General features: G+C 41.7%; 2 protein-coding genes across 6 annotated transcripts in view; one reads left to right on the top strand and one right to left on the bottom strand.

Moving 5' to 3' along the window:
- Positions 1–14,870, top strand: part of TPK1 (thiamin pyrophosphokinase 1) — a 327,111-nt gene extending 312,241 nt beyond the window's left edge. For all 3 annotated transcript variants that reach the window (XM_042806372.1, XM_042806374.1, XM_042806375.1), the window contains one exon: positions 14,602–14,870. In XM_042806372.1, the coding sequence (XP_042662306.1) occupies positions 14,602–14,720 (119 nt within the window). In that variant the 3' untranslated portion in view covers positions 14,721–14,870. The remainder of the gene's footprint in view (positions 1–14,601) is intronic.
- Positions 14,871–16,117: 1,247 nt separating this feature from the next.
- SEC61G (SEC61 translocon subunit gamma) lies at positions 16,118–19,157 on the bottom strand. 3 transcript variants are annotated; one of them, XM_032987026.2, is made up of 5 exons: positions 19,071–19,151; positions 18,652–18,708; positions 18,389–18,488; positions 17,072–17,174; positions 16,118–16,225 (listed from the first exon to the last, which is right to left on the bottom strand). In XM_032987026.2, the coding sequence occupies exons 3-5, from the start codon at positions 18,480–18,482 to the stop codon at positions 16,216–16,218; spliced, it is 207 nt and encodes a 68-aa protein (XP_032842917.1). In that variant the 5' UTR covers positions 18,483–18,488; positions 18,652–18,708; positions 19,071–19,151; the 3' UTR covers positions 16,118–16,215. The 3 variants fall into 3 exon arrangements, with proteins under 3 accessions (XP_032842917.1, XP_042662310.1, XP_042662311.1); XM_042806376.1 differs by having other exon boundaries at positions 19,056–19,127; XM_042806377.1 differs by lacking the exon at positions 16,118–16,225 and having other exon boundaries at positions 17,068–17,174; positions 19,071–19,157.
- Between the last annotated feature and the right edge of the window lie 761 nt (positions 19,158–19,918).

The raw sequence follows: 19,918 nt of genomic DNA, 5'->3' as shown, positions 1-19,918 counted from the left end.
GTCTCTGGTTTTGCCACAAGTGTCTTCAAGTTAGTATCATTTCTTCTTTAGGTTTCGTTTTGTTTTTTGTTTTGTTTTTTTGTTTGTTTGTTTGTTTGTGTGTTTCTTGTTTATGTTGTTGTTTTGTTGTTGTTGTTTTGTTGGTTGGTTGGTTGGTTGGTTTGGTTTGGTTTCAAGACTTCAGCTTTCCATGCTAGTGGTCTGGAATCTAAGAGTCTGCTGAAGATAAATGAAAATGGGATGTCTCTGTTGGGCATGTATCAACTCCTGAAGGTAAAAAAAGTGAGAGATTTCAGTTTTTGAGTTCTTCGTCTTTCTAGTGGAAGGAAGTTTCTCTGGGTGTTACCTTTTGTTTCAATACAAAAAAGGCTGATGGAATCAGTTACTGCTTTTTTTTTTTTTTCTGATTTCAGACCTGAACTAAGAAAGCACAAAAGCAGCAGTACACTTTTGCCCAGTACATTGCAATGTAATTGCATCATTCAATAAAAATTACAATTGGCTCTGCAGTATAAGGGAGAAGGGAATGAGAAGCTGGCAGGCAAGTTCTGGCTCACCTTAAATGTATGCATGAGGAGAGCAGTGTATCAATGGAAGCACAGATAGGACCAGGCCCTGGGGGTTACATTCTCATTACTTTACCTGTTCCCAAAACGTGAAGGGGGAGTAGACTGGCAGACTCCTAAACTTATTAACTATTTTCTATTTGGGGAAGATGAAGTTTTGAAGCAAAACATTCAGTAATCACTGGGGTACTATTTATATCATCATAAACTTGTGTCAACTTAACTGATTTTAATAATGATTGTTATTATAAAAAAACAGCAACTCTTATCTCCGCCACTGCACACGTGCTGTGGTAATGAGGAATTTTCCCTTTTTTTTTTTCCTTTCTCCCTTCTGCTCCTTCACACAATACCCTGACTTAACTCATTTTTCCTCTCCTCTTCCCCCCTAGCTGTCAATCACTGTCACATTACTTTGCATCATATGCATCAAGAAGAGCAGCTTCTTCCATCGAGTAAGCCAGTTCTAAAGCTGCCTTCCCAGAGGCTACACAGATTGTGCGAGCTGGAGGAGCTGAGGAAAGAGTAAACTGGACAATAACAAAGGCTCCCAGAGCTGCCTCTGCCTGCCAATCTCTCATGCATGTATTCACGCAGCGCTATATATAGGGCATGCCTCCAGGGCCAGAGTCACGTCTATCAGCTCTGCGAGCAGACCTCTGTCCACACCATTAATCACAGTAGGGAGGCGGGAACCGGCTCATTACACTGCATCAATGATATTGCCCATTCTGTCTTCTACAGACTGCAGGAGTTGTCTCAGTGTTGCGTTCAGCATCCCCTGACTTTTGAAGTCCATGATCCAAGAGAGGGAACAAAACTTCTTAACAAAGGGGTTTACCTGGGGGCAACAGAGGTTAGCCGGCAAACTGCATCTAGTGAGTTTGGAGTGCTTTAGCAAGGCAAGCTTTCCAAGGGATGGGGGGGGGGTTCCTACTGTTAAATCTTTGGTAGTGTTCCTTCCCTCTCTCAAAATGATAGATTTGAAGGACTTTTTCTGTTCTGCAGCATTGTTTTCAAGCCCCTCAGTCCACTTCCAGTATAGTTTTTGCGTGCTGACATCTGTAAGGCATCATTTATGGCTGACTGACTTCAGGTATGTTTGAGTAAGAGCTTGCTGCAGTATTCTTGGCCTTCCCTAAAGGTCCTGTGCTTTGCCGGAGGATCCTATGACTATTTATGGGTACCCTTTCAAAACAGCATGCAGAGATTTATCCGCCTGGCTGACGATGATGTTAGAAGTCATATAACTACATTTTTGCTCACAGCTTTTAGGCTTGACACTTTATTGCTCTCTTTTCTGCTTATGTGCCTGCAAATGAGCCTCGTACTTCAAAATGTGTATCATCCAGGTTTCACTCTTGCACATGACGTGACGTGACAAACCTCTTGCCATGTACTGACCTCACTGCCGCAGGGCTCATCTGTATCTGTTCTGCGCAGACCTTGCAAGGTTCTCCAGCTCTTCCTGGAAATGTTTGTCTTTGGTTTGGTGTTTTCTAAACCCACCTTCCAGTAAGGTTTAAGGTCTTATCAGACTTTCTTCCTGGCTGATTTTGAGGATCACTGCTAAGTACTTCCCGTGGTCTCATGAAGTCTGCATTGTAGTGGGAGCGCACGTGATATTATTCTGATGGTCTTAAAAGAAGCCTGCCTGTTTCCAGAAGAGCAGTGCTGCCTATTCCATAAGAGACAGACCTTTTGATAGGTGACCACACCTTAAATTACAAAATAAATACAATTGTTTGGTGATCACCAAGCCCGATGTTGGATCCAAAGCTTGCATGAGACATCTCGAGGTTTTGAGGGTTACCTCGGGGATACACGGGCATCTTCCATATCACGGGATGTCTTGTAGTGATACAGAGTGATTTACTCCTAAAGTTATGATATTAGGAGGAATATGTGCTTATCTCCACATCTTCCAAGAGGTGAAATAGAGTTGTAGCTCTCGCTTGCTTTGACACTTATGCATTTGATTAATGATGAAAAGCATCTACTCTGATTGGAATATCCCAGGATTAATCTTTAGATGTGTCAATATATTCTTGGGTACTTCTGCTTGCTTTATAAGCACACAGACGTCACAGATTTTTTTTATTTGGGTGTTGTAGATCATAGAAGAATTCAGATGAAAGGATTATAGCTATGGCAAATTTTTCCTATGAGTATTAGTCATAGATACATCCATTTTTAATGCACTATGCAGCAGATTTGTTGAAACTATTGGTAGGAAACCCTGTAGCAGTAGTAAAAGGAATGCTTATAATTTGGAAATACTGTGTGCTTTATTGTTGATCTGCCTTATTTGTAAGTAGAAATTCATGTTGTTGGGATTTTTTTCAATTTTAAGTGAATGTATCTAGTTAAAATAAGTTTAAAAACAACATAGGAAATAAACTCTTACACCTATGGTTCTTTCCCCAGGATAAAGACATTCTCATAATCATATCTTCTTTAACTGTACTTACTTCCTTCTCCTTACACCACACCTCTAAAAAGTTGCATTAGTCTGCTGTAGATGGCAGGTCAATCAAAAACCTTTTACAGTGCTATTTTTTTATCCTTCAGATACTTTTAAGAAAGATAGGAACTTAAGCTGCTATCGTTTCTAGAACTAACAGAAATGTTTTAATAGTAATTTTTAGCAAAGTTTGCTTTTCCTCTGAGATAATTTTACTTTTAGTAACATTTTCCCTGTTTGCAAAATAAAAAAAGTATTTCAAATCTGGTGACTTTAAACAATTGGTCAGATAGTTAATGTCTATAAAATTCTGCTAGGTATCATGTGTTTTGTGAAGCAACTACAAAAGAAGAAAGAGTGGAAAATGTTGAGTACACCAAATGGCCAGAATGGGAAAAGCAATGTCAAATAAGATCCAATTGCATTTAATAAGTTTGAGTGCAAAATAAAATTCAGAAAGGTGGTTTCCTGAGCTGTTGTTGATAGGAATGTTTCTCCTACAGTACCCCTCAGATGTTGACAATTAGTGACGAATGACAAATGTTTGAAGATGACAGTAATTTCAGGTGAGATAAGGAACATCTCAGGCTATAAATTGGATTTACTTTATGGAAGCTCCCTCTGGCCTAAAAAAAAAGCTGCTGTTTGAGGATGTATTTCCTTATTTAGCCATTGCAGCCCCCATGGTCTTTCAGCCCCAAGTACAAGAAATTAGTTGGTGTTGGCAGAAGTAGACGAGCTGTAATGTAGTTGCCTTAGTCTTTTATTTTACATGTGACTACTGGATTTGTAATTCCTTTTCCTTTTTACTTCTTGCAGTGTGTTAGGGGTGGTTTATCGATAGGTTAAAAGCCGATGTCAAGTCCTCCATACAGTAAAACTGAGAGCCTGCTGACATGCATCACTGTGCCACAGCGTGACTGTTGCCATCCATCTTGACCAACGTGTTGGAGAGTTGAGCTACATATAATCAATGGCACTCTTAAAACTTTAATGTCTTTGACTGCACCGTGTAGCACTACATTAATTTAGAGGTGCATTCGGCCCCTGCGTTTGAGGGTCAAGAGCTTACATCACCTGGCCTGGGCAGGACCTGCCACGGCGCTGCGTGATTAACGCAGGAGCCTTTCGTTCCACTCGGCCCGGGCAGAAAGCGTGGCATAGCCCTGCTAAGGCACTATTCCCTAGGGGAGAAGCAGCAGGAGAAAACGTCCCCCCAAACCACTGAATCCTTAGCAATCACAGGGCCTGGAAGTGCACGGCACATTTCTGAAGGTAGAGGATGAATCACTAGCCAGTTTGCGAAAAGGTGTTGGGGGCGGGGGGGGGGAGGGAAGGTTTTTTCAAAGGTCAGCGGGAGGAGGCACACCAAGACGAAGAGCATTGTTCATATTGGAAATCATTACTCGAAATCAATCAGACTTTTCCAGAGCGCATAACTAACTAAAGGATCCTCAGTAGCTAGTTTTCCACTCAAATAAAGTCTTTTGACAGTCGATGCGATAGGACTTGTCTTGAATGATGAATCTCCCTTTTTTAATTTTGGGGACAAACACTATATAGAAGCTGTTTGTATTCAGCAGCATCGACAATGAATCTGAATCTTGCATCCAAAAAAAAAAAAAAAAAGACTGTAAAAGCAAACAGAGAAAAACTTTAAATGAGCCATATGCACTGACTTACTGATTGACATACAAGGCAGATACCACTGCCGTGTCCTCCCTGAAGCAAAGTGCTCTAACGGCAGGTGAAGTGGAAGAAGCAGTATTACTAGCTGAAATAGGCTTTGCAATGTCATAAGTTATGTTTTTGTTGGAAATTAAAGAAAAAAAAAAAGCTGACTTTATAGCTTAGAAAGAAGGAAGGTTGTGAAGACACGGTGGGCAGCACTATTTCAAAAAAATCCTTTATTTTCTGGAGGACATGAAGAGCCATCTAATCCAATTGAGTGACTGAACTAAAACCAGTGTGGTTTGCAGTCTCCTGTTGAAGTTCATGTTCTGTCTCAGAGGCGGCAGCAGATAAACTTTGCTGGATTCCTGTGAGTGAGTCTGGAGGAGCTGCAGCTCCATGAATGTCAACAAATGCTGTAAGTTTACCATGGAAGTTTGATGATAAATGGAATAGAATTAATAAGTATCAGTAATAGCTTTATAATTGAAATAGTATAAACATTAGAAGTACATAGGGTGCTAGTAATCATATTAATTATTTGTTACCAGAAAGACAAAGTAATAAAATTAAAAATCAGAAAGCTTAGTTGTTCACATGCAGATCTAGGGGGATATTTTGTAAGAGAAATAATTGCTTTTGCTTCATCCTCTAGGTGATATTATCTGTGTCTAATTGTTTTTCCCAAAGAAAGCAAAGCAATCTAAAATTATAAGTAATGCACAGCAATTGTAGGGGTGAAAATAACCACATTTTAGAAACCTCTTACAGCATCCCACCCCAACGCAGTGAAAGGAAGCAGTGCTGCTAGGAAGGGTAAAGATAAATGGAATTACTTTTCTATTAGAAGTATAATGGATTTTTATTAGTTAGTCACCTGTGCTCAGAATAGATCAGCTGTCAGGGAGAGCAAGTAGATGAACATGTACCTTGTGAGCTGTCAGGAGCAGATCAGTGTGGGTTTTTTAAATAATAATTACCCACTTCCAGAGAAATGTTTTAGACAAAAAGCACAGCTGCTTTATTGATGATGCCTTTTGTGCATCAGGATGAATATTCTAGTTTGTTCTTTTAATTTTCCGTGTAAATGTAATACCATATTTCCATCAAGCTCTTTTAGGAAATGGTGCCGTTCGCCATAAAGGCTTGCATAATAAAATTCTTTGTCAGGGATTTAATTCGATCAACGTCGGGTTCGTGTAATAAAGCGCCAGGAGCTACGGGGGGGGCTGCTGCTCGGCTTCCAGGCTGGCGCTGCCCTCGCCCCTCACACGCCCGGGGTGCGGGGTGGCCGGGCACACCGAGGCCGTTGTCCCTCCTTGCACCCCGACCGGTGCTCGGGGGGACGGCAACTGCTCGCTGCCCTGCGCTCGGAGCCGCTCCTCGAGCCCCAGGGCCGCTCTTCTGACCCAGCTGAACCGTCGTGCCTGGCCGGTAACTCGGCTGGCGCGGGGTGAGGGTGCAAGGGGCTCCGCAAGAGGCGGCTGAGGGACCCCGCGGCACAGACGGGGGTCCCGGGGGGCCACCTGGGAGCCTGAGCGGAGACCTGCACTGCGCCCGTTCTGGCGGGGAAGGGGTTAAATCTGCCAAGTGTTGAAAGCCTCCCAGAGTCCAGAAGAGCTGCTTTGGCCTGCACCGTGCCATTGTGTCCAGCCGCCTTTGTTCTGCCACAGATACCCGTTCCAGCCCGCTGCCCTTCCTCGCTTCCTGCCCCGACAAAACACGGCAGAAGCTGGAGTTAAGGAGTGAGCCTCTGCAGAGCTTTGTCAAATTATACTTAATTTAATGTTGGCACTGCAGCCCAGTGACAGAGCAACTTGCGCCGCAAAACAGGACGGGATATGGGGCTGAGCTAGTGCTGGCTGCAGCGATAAGCAGGAGAAGCTAGCCTGCTTAAATTTGTTTTTCAGGGCTGGCTAGGGACTGGCTTTTGATCAACTCCCTTGGGAAAATCACATCCCCCACCACAGAGAAAGGGAGCAGAGCAATGCTAAATTTGATGGCAGACTTGACGCTGGGGACTCTTCCTACGTGCTGGTAGGTGCTAGAACAGGTTGGCTGAGACCATTGTGCAGTGCTGCTGTTCTCCTCCGCGGAGCAGATGAACAAGATCCCCCTTTAACCCAAATGAGCACATATTCCAGCTACAGGCCCAGTTTGGATGTTACAAGAATAATCATTGTATCTGCACATTTTTGCAAACAGTGGGAACAACGGTACCATACAGTAGCTGGAAGACTTGTATTATGCATGTGTTTTGAAATCCTCTTTTACTGCCTCTTCTTGTGAACTGATGAATCTATATGTGACAGGATTTATCAGGATTCCAAAGAGCAGAAGAGAAAAATAATTAAGTATGTGTTCTAGTGAACTAATATCATACTTAAAAACCCTTTGAAGGATAGATAGGTTTCTGAGACAGGGTGTTTTTTTTCATCTTTACATGAAGTATTGGAAAATTGCTGTAGCTAGAGGCAAGATGTTGATCAGGGTCAGTCCTGGATCTGGTTGTGTTGAAAAGCTTTCTGGTGCCAAGATGTTCAAAGCTTCAGTACGTGGACGTGGTCTACTAGCCCTGAGGTTTGAGTTAGGACAAGACTGCCTCTCCTTCGCCTTCCCCCAACTCTCTTCCCTGTCTCCAACAGCCCGATCATGAGGAATTTATGGGGAATTTCACTCCTTTCTGCAGCACTGCCTGTGGTCATTTGCATTTGCTAGGATCATTTGGATATCTTCCTCTAACAAATTCAGTGTATTTCACCATCATCATACCAACTTGGCAGTGTAGCAGCTTTCAAAATAGCAAGTACTTTTAGGTTATTTGCCCTCCTGTCAAACCAGAGCTTCAGACCTACATGCCGAGACAGAATGCCATTGTTTTTAGCTAATCTTGGGTTTCAAGGTTGTAAGATTGACATTCCCAGCTTTGTGTGACTAAGTAATGTCTCTAAAGCATGGCAGCGTAATGGGATGATGTGCACTATGAGGTGTCTTATGGATGTTTATAACTAAGACAATTCATTAGCTGATGCAGCTCAGCATTACTGCTGCCCCTTTTTCTCATGAGAATAGCATTCTTTATCTCACAACACAAAGTAGAGAGAGACCAAAATAGCAACAAGTTATTTTGCCTATATTATATGCAAGATCTCTACAGCAGTGACTGTCAAACTGAAGCTACACTTTATTTCTGCAGCTGTTTCTTCAGTGCTCTAACACTGTTATTAATAGTACCTGTCACTTGTACAGCCCCTCAGAGTTGTAAGTAGTTTGATAAACATTACACAAACTTACTGGAAAGCATCAAAAACAAAGTAAACGCACTGCTTCTTACTGGCTAAACTGATTTCTTTAAACTGCTTCATAGCCTGGCTTTGCCTTTAGCTTAGCAAAAGTCTTCCAGACCAGCTAGTTCCCTGACTTGCTTTCCTCATACTTTACATTTTTGGTAAATCACTTCTACCGTTATAGTATTGGTACAGCTTTATCACACCTAGACTGGGAAGGCACTACTGAAAATAGTATATACAGTTTCCATGTCAGACTTTCTGGGCCACTTTAATTAAGAGGCTAAAGTGATTTTGAACAAACACTGGAGTGTGTCTTGTTACTAGTGCTAAAGTGCTGCTAATAGCCATAGAAACTTCCAGCAGTTAAAGTTTTTTTGTTGATTTTAGTTAAGCAGCAGAAACATTAGTGTAGAAAGAGCTCTATTTCTTAGCATCATTTTTATCAGCTTATCATTTCAAATTGACGCCAAGCAGGTGACACGACAGGAGGAGTTTGAGCTATTCTTAGCAGTACCACCATGATTACAAAGCTGGAAAAAATATGAGGGAAAAAAAAAAAAAAATGTGTGCTGGAAATAAATATGAAAACTTCTGACGTCCATTTGCATTTCTGAAGGCTCGCCCAACATGGGTGGTTTCTACCCAGGGTAGAGCGCACAGTTCTGTTAACATCTTTTTCTCCCTTTTCAATTGACAGCGTTAAGCCTTGCCAGCCAGTGCTTTCGTTGTCCCCTCCTGGATCCCCTCGGCGTGAGGCCGGCCAGGCGGCTCACCCCGCAGAGCCCCGGCCCACCGTCCCGGCCAGCACCCGAACCGCTGGCACATCCACCCGGCCCTGCCCCGGACCGCCCCATGCTTCCCTGAGCCCGCTCAGACAGATCTGCTCAGATTACAAAACCATGATTCTGTGCTACAGAACCAGATACTAAAAGCTACAATATTTTTTTTACGATAAAAAACGGCCCAATGCAATCTCTGCTCGTTCAAAACTCCCCTGGGCCCTCGGGGGATCTGTGCCACGACAGGCCAGCCTGTCCCCTCCCAGCAGACTCCGCAAGCCTTTATGGTACTTCTGTGTAGTGTCAGTATTGAAAATAGTTCGTGTTTTATTGCAAATTACCGTTATTTGCAACTTCCAGTTTTGCAGTTCCCACTGCACAGAGATCAAGGACCCAATTTTTCCTTTGTATCCATCAGTGTAAATCAAGATTAACTCCGGTGAAGTCAGCCTAATCACAGGTGTAAAACTAGGAAGCAGGAAAGGAGAATCAGTCTATAAACTATTTGGGTTTTATTTTTAAATAGCAAAATTAATGCTGCTGTACTGCAGACACAGGGTAACCTGCAGAGTACTAGCTCATGCGTTACTAATGCATCTCCATTTAAATGCAGATTTTTGCTCCTAACACAGAACTTCAGGGAAATCCTCTCCAGATAAACTGTAATAGGATACCAAATGTTAATTCAATATTTCACTTTGTGTTTCAGCTTATTGATCTTAATTTTCTATCATTTTGATGCAGCATTTGCCTAGGGGGAAGAAGATTACATTCACTATAATAAGGCTTTTAATTGATAATTAATTATTTTGATATTCCAAACATCCATGCTAGAAGTGGCAAGCTGCTTGTATTCCTGTAGCTATTTCTGTTTTCAGTGGTGGAAAGCAGCAAGGTGTGACTTTACATATTTCAGGAAGTAATTGAGACACGCAGTTGAGAAAAGGAAGCATCGTATAGATATCAGAGGATCTGTGTGGGACGTGCTGATCGTGACAGCATTGCATTCTCAGTCATTTGTGGTACCAGCAGTAAGCCCCTGACCCGTTGGTGAAATCCCATAAGGCGGGGACACGTGTGCTATGCCCCTGCATTCAAGGGCTTTCCAAAAGGCTTCCGTTTGCCTCCACATCCTCGGGTAACAGAGGTGAGGCGTGACTATTTGGCCATTCTCACACCGAAATCACTTCTTGTGAAAGAAATGACTGCTTGTGAAAGACCAAATCTGCTCCTTGGTAAGGAAGGACTTGCACCTCGTGAACTCCTCGTCCAGCATGACCACTAGATACTGCAGGTAGAAGCCTCTCTCTCAGCTGTCCAGATTTCACTGGGGTTTTGGTACAGATATAGGAATAACCAGAGGGCCTGCTTGTTCAATTAAGCCTTTCAAATTAACGACATCATTTCTTTTGCCACATATAAGAAGCTTTTTCTCTGTATATGCCTCCCTCAAGCCCTGCTTAAGTGCAGCTTACAAGATGTACATGAGACCTTGATATAAGCTCTCTTCTGCTGGACTGAATGTTAAATATCCTAAATAGTACAATGAAGTCATAGAAATAATGTTTATAAATCTACTAGATCATGAATACAGTTATTAGGAGGAATAACTTGATCTTGAGAGTTAATGTTTTTGCAGCACCTAACGTGACGAGACCCAATCTAGTTTTAATTAGTCCACACTGTTTCTCAGTTTCCAGGCTGAAAGTCTGCAGCACAACAGTGAAGACATTGCAAACAAAGCTTAGGTCTCATTTTCAGTACCATCAACTGAAAAATAAAACTCCCAACCATGGTAGAGGTATAACTATGTGAAGAGTTTTTAAAATACTTTTTTAGGTTTGGTGGGTTTCGTTTGACTTTTTTTATATAGCTTGGTTACTTATAAGGATGCATTTTGTTAACATTTCCAGATGTTGTTCTAGCAACCATTAAGATTCATCAATTTTCAAAATCTTACATCTGAGATTAACAGTTTCCACATGGCATCCTTAGAATTGTGTATTAAAAAAAAAGAAAAGTATCAAAAGATGATCAATAAAATAGTGGAAATAGGCAGTCTTGGGGTTAATGAGACCTCCTTTGTCATATAATTTGTTCAGCAAAAGGGATGTCTAAGAAATAATGACCTATGTGATTATGCTCCTTTGGGAAGCTCACCTACGAGCTCTCAGATTTCTGCTCTAAATTATTTCCAACATTCTCAAACTCTGGTAGATTCAACCCCCTGCTAAGCAAAATAAAAACTGCTAGAAAAAGATTTCGCCAGTACCACATCAAAATAAGCCCTGCCCATGACCGTGTTTATGTCTGAATTAGTGACGTGTTGTAATCCATCCGACAGAAATGAGAATCTTTCGTTACTGATTAGAACATAGGGCACACCATAAAAAGCAGTCTTATCGCAGATTTTGTTGTTTGGTTTTTATTTGGTTGTGGGTTTTTTTTTTCCCCACCAGAAGAGGCAGGAATAGCATTTGCTTTTAAGACCATAGTTGTCAGACTTCAAAACCACATCACAGACCTACTACTTAGCTACCTCCTCAAGGAACCACCCGTGACCCCCATGGCTTTCCTGGAAGGCACGGCCACCCAGGCTCAGGGCCACCCGGACACGATGACTTTATCGTTGGCAAATAATGAAAAATAGCATAGCCACACTGGAGGAGCTGGGTAGAGTATTTTTCTCATCAACAGTCTATTACCAGTAAACAGAGTCTGATTGGAACCAAAGCACTGAGCAAAACTTAAGGGGAAAAAAAATGTCCAGCACTGCTGGAAGAGGGGGAGCGTTTTTGATGAAGCACTTCTGGTTTTATCCAAATCAGCTCTAGAAGGTTCTCATGAAAAACAAAAGACTACTATTAGTCTAAAAGAAAATTTTCAGTGATCCAAAATAAAATTTCTTTTAATTAGAGAATTCTAATCCTAGGTGCTTTGTGATTTTTATATATATTTTTAATCACAATGTGAAATACTTTATTAAAATCATTTTTAGTAGCCATCAAAACTGGAAATACTAAATATTAGAAAATAAAAAGGTTGTTTTCTTTGCAATGCACTTCAGAAAAATAATCTCAACAGAGAGAATTGGGGTTTTTTGGTAATAGTTTTTTTTCCCAAGACATAAGGCCTTTGTTAGGACTTGACAAGTAAGACTGAAAGCCATTTAAAAAAAGGGAATGGATCAGGTATGAACTGATAAAACTTCCCACTTCTTTGACCTTGTAAACTTCACATCATAATGCAGGAGATAGCAGACGTTTTCCTAGAAGTAGTAGCTATGTTCAACCTCTTATTTCCTTTACTGGCTTAAACCTAGTTTTTCACATTTATTTCTGTTCATTTATTGAAAGGAAAGCATGCATTTTTAATTACGTTAGTTGAAATGTTGGCTGGTTGTGAAACCAAGTACTTGGAATTGGTCCATCTGAGCCACGTGAATCAGCAATACTGTTTTATAGAGTTTTGCATTTTTTCACTTTGACATTTCAAACTGTGATCCTTGCTCAGAAGAAAATCTGGTAGAGAAAGAGAAAAGGCTCCATCTAGTGGGAAAGAACGTTTTATTTAAAGAAGAAAAAAAAAAAAAGCAAGATTTTTTTCACTTAATTTTATGCATGAAGAAATACTGCTTTTAGATTTTGTTTCATTAAGCTGCCATGTTGTTCTTAATTCTTGCCTTCTATAGAGCCATTATTTCATATGCAAAGTTGAAACATTAAGAATTATTCTGGCAGTCTTGAGCAAGAAGCAATAAATGATACTAAATGAGTGGGTTTATACAGAAGAGTTGATCCACAAAGTTCTTCCTCCCTCCACCTTCAAGCTTCAATATATAGTAACCAAAAATGGGTAATTTTTCTGTCAACAAATATTTTTAAATATTTAAGGTGCTTTCCTACTTAAAACTCACTGGAAACATTCATAACTTGACCGTAACAGTATTTTGGGAGTATTTTTACACAGGGAACTCTGCCCCTGTGTTACCTCATGTGCATTAAATGACCTGTTTACCCGCAAACAGTGAAATCTGGGTTCTCTGGCCACGCAGTCCAGTGCGTCGGCTCCTGGTAAGGCACAACCCCATTGGCTGCTGCTGCCTTTTCCAAAAGCAAACACCAAAACTCATTCATCCTGGCCTTTGTCTGGAAGCCTGCCTAGCACTGCTGTGTGTCTAAATCATCCTGATAGAATCTAGCACCTTTATTTTAGGTACATAATTGATTTAGTACAGTACTTTTTTTTTTTTTTTTTCTCCTCTTTGCTGAACTTCTGTACTGCATTGCAGTTATGCTCCAAACTCCTGAGAGATTCAAATGGCAGGACTCTTCAGTTTAAAGCAGTAGTGAAACTCAGGTGTTATTCTCTCACTCCAACCAAACCTCTGCAGTTCCTTTCAGGCGAGTAACAGGAGCAGCAGCAGGAACAAGCACCAGCAAGCGCAGATTTGGCAGAGGAGGCACTGAACCGCATCGTGTCCTGCCTTTTCTCAGACTCCTGTCTCTCATTTTCAGGCCACACAGCCTGGCAAGATCAGCTCCTCCTGTGCAGCTTCCAGCAATGGGTAGACAGTGTAACATGCACTGTAACAATGAATTACTGCACCCAAGTTTACTGTAGCCCATGTTCACATCCACAACCAGCGCGTTGGTCTCCTGACAAGACAGGACTTGATACATTGCTTTGCACACCTCTGGATCACAGGGAGATCTCCATTTCTAGTGAGCTGCTTGATCACAAAGCCGGAGGATTTCTCCTTCCGCATTAATGCACTATTTGGAAATTCTGACAGGCCACACAGACTTGCTGACCTGCCCACACAGTTCTCCTCGTGTCCTCCGTGGCAATGTAACTCTCTTGCACCAGTGAGTAAGAGCTGTCATTTGGCTTGTTTTACAGACTAAAACGGAGGATAGGTTTGGAGTTCTTACTCAGAACCTTTGTATGAGCAAGGACTAATGCAGAACTGACTACTATTAAGAGTGCTTTGGGCAAGTTTGTACGTTTGCAAAATGGAAGCAACGCTATCTCCAAAAGAGAAGAAATGGAAGATAACAGTTAAACTGCTTTTTTTTTGGTGAGGGCAGCTTGTATCTTTAGTTTCAGCTTGTAGGAAGTCTGTGTAACCCTTAGAACATGTCAGCTAAACCAATACAGAACAGTTGTTTAAAACTTCAGTAATATTTTTAAATTATCATTGCAACTGCGCTGTTAGCTGTGTTAAACTCTCCTAAAATTGGCATTAGCTATTTGTTAGAGTAACACCACTTGGTTTCTAATGCAGGTGGACACCTACCTCACTAGGCATGCAGTAGAAGATGCAAGTCACTTCAAAGCAGAAGTTGTTAAATAACACCACTTTTAACTGCTGCCCTTTACACCAGAACTGTTGACATTTTAAGAGATTATAGGCTTGTTGCTGAGCTAAAGCAAATCCCGTGTTTGAAACCACAGGAAGATCCTCCGCCTCATTTTCCTCTAAAAACCTTGTGTAGCACTGGCACTTGAGCTGATGCTAATGAAATACAAGCTTCCAGGTATGAAGCTCTGGGTAACGTTCAGCAATCTGCTTTTGGAGTAATCTGCTGTAAACTCAAAACGCTAATTTAGGGATCAAATATTAATTTATTCCCTCTACAGGTCATTGGATAGTCTCATACAAGCCTTCTAATCAATATTTAGCATACCTATTTCAGGTATTGTTTATCTGGGTTAGAGTGACTCTGCTGTTTTTTCCTTTGTGGGAACAGCAGTCTTTACAACAGCAAAATGCACATCAGTGCACTTGTTTCAAGAGGACCGCTAAATCTCTTTCTTATTTTTCGTAGCTAACCAGCTGCTGAAGTTTGGAACACTCGTCAGTACTTCCAACACCTACGATGACTCCGGGATTGTGACCATTGAGACTGACAAGCCTTTGCTGTGGACAATGGCTATCAAAAGATAAGATCAGCGACAGCTGCCCTTTCTGATCCGACTCAAATTACACTGCAAAATCTTGCTGAGACAGTAAAGCTGTCCGAAAGATAGAAGCAGGCCCTGATTTTATGTACTGAATGAAAACCAAATCTGAAATAAAAGTCACTTGAGATCAAGATTAGTAGCAACAACCGAGTACTTCGTTCTGGTACCTCACTCTGCTGTCAGAAGGCACCTGAGCTGCTACCCACTACAGTCACAGAGGGAACAGTAAAGAAACTGCTACTGCTTATCAGTCTATTTTTAAGAAGCATTTTATTCCAATACTGAACTATTTTTTTCCCCTTTTGCCAAAAGAAACTACAGTACGCAGTTGCACATAGTAAAACTGTATTAAACAGTGATAGCACTAAGAGTAGTTGATCTCATTTTTCTGTCCTGGTTTGTAACACATGTAGGTGCTGGTAAAGATTTCCCAAAAAGAGTAATAATTAAACTTTTCTATTCATGAAGCAAGTTTGTATACTGAAGAAGCTTCAGGTTTGCTGTAATACCAGTACCAGATTTCCCAGTATTTTTAAGTGCTTTTAAAGTCTGTAATAGAAGTAGCATTGTAACTTCTGCAAATACCAAATGCTTACCATAAGCTTTCTGAAGTGAAATATATATTTCTTAATCTCAGTATGAGGAGGAAAAGCATTGCATCTACCAGAGTTTTTGCACGCTTAGTTTTTAAAATCAAAATATTCAATCACTTAATAAGGGAAACTTTCATGTCAATAAATGCAGAGCCCTTTATAATTCTATGTGCAGTTGTCTTACAGAACCAGTATCCAGAACAGATGTATATCCTATCCAACTGTGTGAGCAACTTGTTGACGTGCTGAAGGCCTGCTTACTATCTCTCGACAACTAAATTAACCTCAAACTGTACATCTTAGTAACCACATCTGGCTTTCTTAATTACGCCATCAGAATAAGGATTGGCAACGCAAGTTCTTTACTCGATGGATTTTTTTTCCAGTCAAGTACATAATATAACCCAACAGGCCTCCCAAATGCAGAAAGGAATTAGGGGTAATGACGGCGATTCCAGAAATTAGTGACAAGAATTCCAGTGATGGACTTTTAAATCACCACTTGAGAGGACACAGTAATGCTGTTTTCTTGCTGTCTGCTTTTGCAGGAACAGTGCTGTTTCCTAAGCAGTGAATTAAGCACTGGAACAGCTTCTAGAGTGGCTGTACAGCCGTCACCCTCAGAGAGCGGACTAGAGACCTCCCAAGGTTCCTTCCTACCTGATTCTATTAGCTGAAAAAGTAACAAAACAAAACAAGACATTCTACTATTACTAAAAAGAAGCCTGTAATGTAGACAGGTACGATCGCATACAGAGGAATAAAGAGAAGTAAGATGACAAGAATGTTTGAAAACCCAAACTGAGCTTGTTTAATAGCAAACAAGTTAAAGCTGTAAAATCTTTGCAGCAAGTGTCACAACGTCTTGTTCTTCATCATGAATATTCAGCCACCTCTGTTGGGAGAACAAAGGAATAAGTTTCAACTAATCAGGTGTGACCAAGTGATCCCATTTGAAGTCTAATTTATCCTCCCACCATTGCCTTGTTAGGACAAACATTACACCGTTACAGCTTATCTCTTATTTTCAAACATTTCTCCTTGCCTAGAGGGCCACTCTTACAGGTATAAGCAAGCCACGTCACCACCACAGGATAGTATTGAACCTGTTCAAGCTCTAGAAAAGGGACTACATCAGTTCTGGAGAATCTGTGGAGTTTTACTTGGTAGCATTAATATGTCAGTGCCATGGCTGTCAGTCAACTTAAGGGTCAAGTTTCTCATGCTGAAATGTTTCCAAAAGTTATTTTACAGAATGCAGTTGTACATAAAACAAAGTTTCAAACACATCTAGCGCTCAGTAAATAAAACAAGACCAACTTTCTTCTGTGCCTTTTCATCTTCCAGCACACTCAGTTTTCTCTACCTTACCATTGCATTTACTTTGGATACCCAAATTACAAACTGGAAACAGGAAGAGTATCCGAGATCTAAATAAGGTAAGTGCTTGATAGTCAAACACACACTGAGGAACTGGAAATCATAGCTGATGTTCAGTTTTGAAGCAGAATATTCAAAAAACCCCTGAAAAAGCTAGGGATCTAGTATTCTGCAGCATGTTAAATTAACCACCTACTTCCCGATCAAGTCCTTTATATCAAACAATACCTGCCATGCTACATTAACACGTGCAATGCGCAGATGCTAAAGCAACATGGATCCTGTAGGGCTCACTAACATCCTCTGTAAAATTGATAAATTAATGTAGAATTCAGTGAAATTGAAGGTCATGTTTACTTACACAATTATATTGTTGATTGGGATATGGATCAATTTGACAAAGAAACCAATAAATCCCATTATCGCAAAGCCTATTGCTGTTGCCATGGCAATCTTCTGGAACTCTGCAAAAACAAAAAAAAAAATTGTCTGGAAAGCCTCGTGTATGGCATACAGGAGATGTGCGCTACAGTGCCCAGAGGAGAGATCTCCCTTTAGAAAAATGGTAATGTTAGCACAGGAAGCAGTTCAAAAGCAAATTGCACTGGTGTTGAGAAACAAATTCACTTTCTCAGAAGACCGATGAGGTTTTCAGAGAGAAGCTGCTGCTTTCCACAGAGCATGGCAGATGTACATGTTTTTAAATAATAACCAGAAATACACAGTCCATAACAATTCATGAAATGTTTATTCCATTATCTTTCCTTCATATCCCTATAATCCCTGAAAATAATCACCAACACAGTATCAAAAATGGAAAAGCTGCATTAGTGTATGTCACAGGAAGACAACATCTTAAGCCCCTGCAAAAATTGAGTACTTAAGTGCTATTCTCAATTATGCTAAGACAGCAACTGTGAAGTGGACTAAGGCCAACAGTCCCTCACAACCCTGCCAGGCTGCCAATGAACGAAGTCTCTTAGTGATCTCAAAAGATGTCAGTAAACTTCATCCTGAGCATGTAAATAAAGCATCGTAACTACTACCAGTAAGGACAACCAGTTGCATTCTGGTTGTAGCTACAGCTTGTCTCTAATGCCTTTGAGAAAGTCCAAAAACCTTCTCTTCTATCCTTCCAGCAACAAAGTTCTTCCTGTCCCAACCAGGCAGCTGCTGGCAACTGCAAAGTACTGAATGGGCACTGCAAAAAGCAACCCTAGCTCCCTCCGAGCCCCCTAAAATGATGTTTTTCCTCCAGGGTCACTTAACAAGCAGTTTCCTCCAGAATTTCCCCCAAGATAACTGCAATTAGCCAAACCTGACTGCTGCGTTTGTCTTTTCAAAGTGCACCCAAGTTCTTCTCAGACCAGTTTACCTGATACATGAAAATTATTCCCTTCTTGTCTCAAAGTGGCTAATTTCAGCTACTTACCCTATTTTATAAGGTGAGTTTTAGTTCCACTCACACACCTACATACACACCAAAAAAGGACACATTTTGGTTTATTATATCCAGAACCATAAACCTATTAACATTTGGACAACTGCTCAAGTTTAAACCTCGCACTGGAAGCTGAGAAACATTCACAAATGAATCAACAGAAGCGACACGTGGAAAGGTACATGGTAAGGCAGAAGATGAAGAAAGGATTGTGTTCTGGTTTATTGTGTGCTTTACCTTTCCTGTCAGGCTTGGTGCATCTTTTCACAAGTCGTATGGAATCTTTCACAAACTGACGGCTGGGTTCCACAAATTGCATTACCTGATCCATGATTACCTGCAAAGACGAACGGATTTGGTATTGGTGGTGTCACATACGTACTGAGAGAATTTTTTTTAATTACAGAAGTTGAAGAAACAGTTACCTACAAAATTTGTAAAGACTTAGGATAAATTAAAATGTCATATTCTAACCTAAGCGGGCTATAAAAGATACTTACACTTTGCAGGAAATAAAGACACTGTATCAATATGTGAGCGGGAGGACCTACCGCTGCCTGCAACAAATACGAAAAATTAGGCCTGCCAGCATTAGAAGAGGAAAACCAACAGCTCCATCCCAGCTCGGGCCCGACGCCGTATTTCTGAGGCGCTACCGAAGGCACCTAACCAGGCAAAACCCACCCGGTCCCGAGAAACCCCCCCAAGCCAAGAGCTGCTGGAGGGCCGCCGAGCGCAGCCCCTCGGCCCAACCCCACCCTGAAGCGCCGGCGCTGCCAGCCCGCCCAGGGGCTGCGGGCCCCTCCCCACCGGCCGCTGCGGGGCCGCGCTGCCCGCCCCGGCCCCCCCCCGCCCCCCAAACCGCGCCGGGGGAGCCCCCTCACCCCCCCGCTCCCTCACGCGCCCCCTCAGCCCTCACCGCTGCCGCGCAAAGGCCACGTCGCACAGCGGCGACAGGCGCTGACGTCACCCCGGCGAGGCGAGGCGGGGCTTATTTTAAGATTTAAAAAAAAAAAAAAAAAAAAAAAAAAAAGACTTTGCGGGTGGGATTTTGTTGCGGTTGGTTGTTTTTTTTTTTTTTAATTGCCGGTTCCCAAATGTGTCACACACACACACACACACACAGAGCCCCCCCGCCCCTTCCCCCTCTCCCCCCGCAGCGGGTTCGGGCGGGGTGAGGCGGCCCAGGCCGGCCGGGGCCTAGTGCGGGGAGGGTGGCAGCGATAGGCCGGTGGCGACGTGCTGTTCGACGAAGGAAAGAAAAAAAAAAAAAAAAAAACACAAAATCAAAAGCAACACACATACATACACACAAAAAAAAAAAAATAAACCACCACCACCCAAAACGCAACGTGAAAAACTTGTTCTGTCTGTGATTGCCTGTAAGTCAGACATCTGTTGATCTGTGCAAGTGCTGAAACGGTTGCAAACCACAGGAGTTCGTCACCTTTAAAAACATAAATTCCTGTGTCTTTTTTGTACAGAGGAGCCTGCAGCACGGCACTAAAAATGGGAAAGCTTTTTACACTTCAGCACCACAGGTATCGTGTAAAACGCTTCCTTGCATGAGGGGGTAAAAGTCGCATTCACTGCCAAGACTGAGACCTTCCTTGCTGTTCTGAAAGGAAAATCAGATCATGTAACAAGTAAAGGAAGAATAAAGATAACACTTACTGATTTTTATCCTTAATTTGCTTTTTCTGTTATTAATTTTGGTCTTCCTAGTTGGCTGCCGCCTTTGAGTGTACTGAGTACCCAAAACTTATT

Source organism: Tyto alba, unplaced genomic scaffold (assembly GCF_018691265.1).
Source record: "Tyto alba isolate M040663 unplaced genomic scaffold, T.alba_DEE_v4.0 Super-Scaffold_46, whole genome shotgun sequence".
Taxonomy (NCBI): domain Eukaryota; kingdom Metazoa; phylum Chordata; class Aves; order Strigiformes; family Tytonidae; genus Tyto; species Tyto alba.
This window is presented reverse-complemented; position numbering and strand designations above follow the sequence as displayed.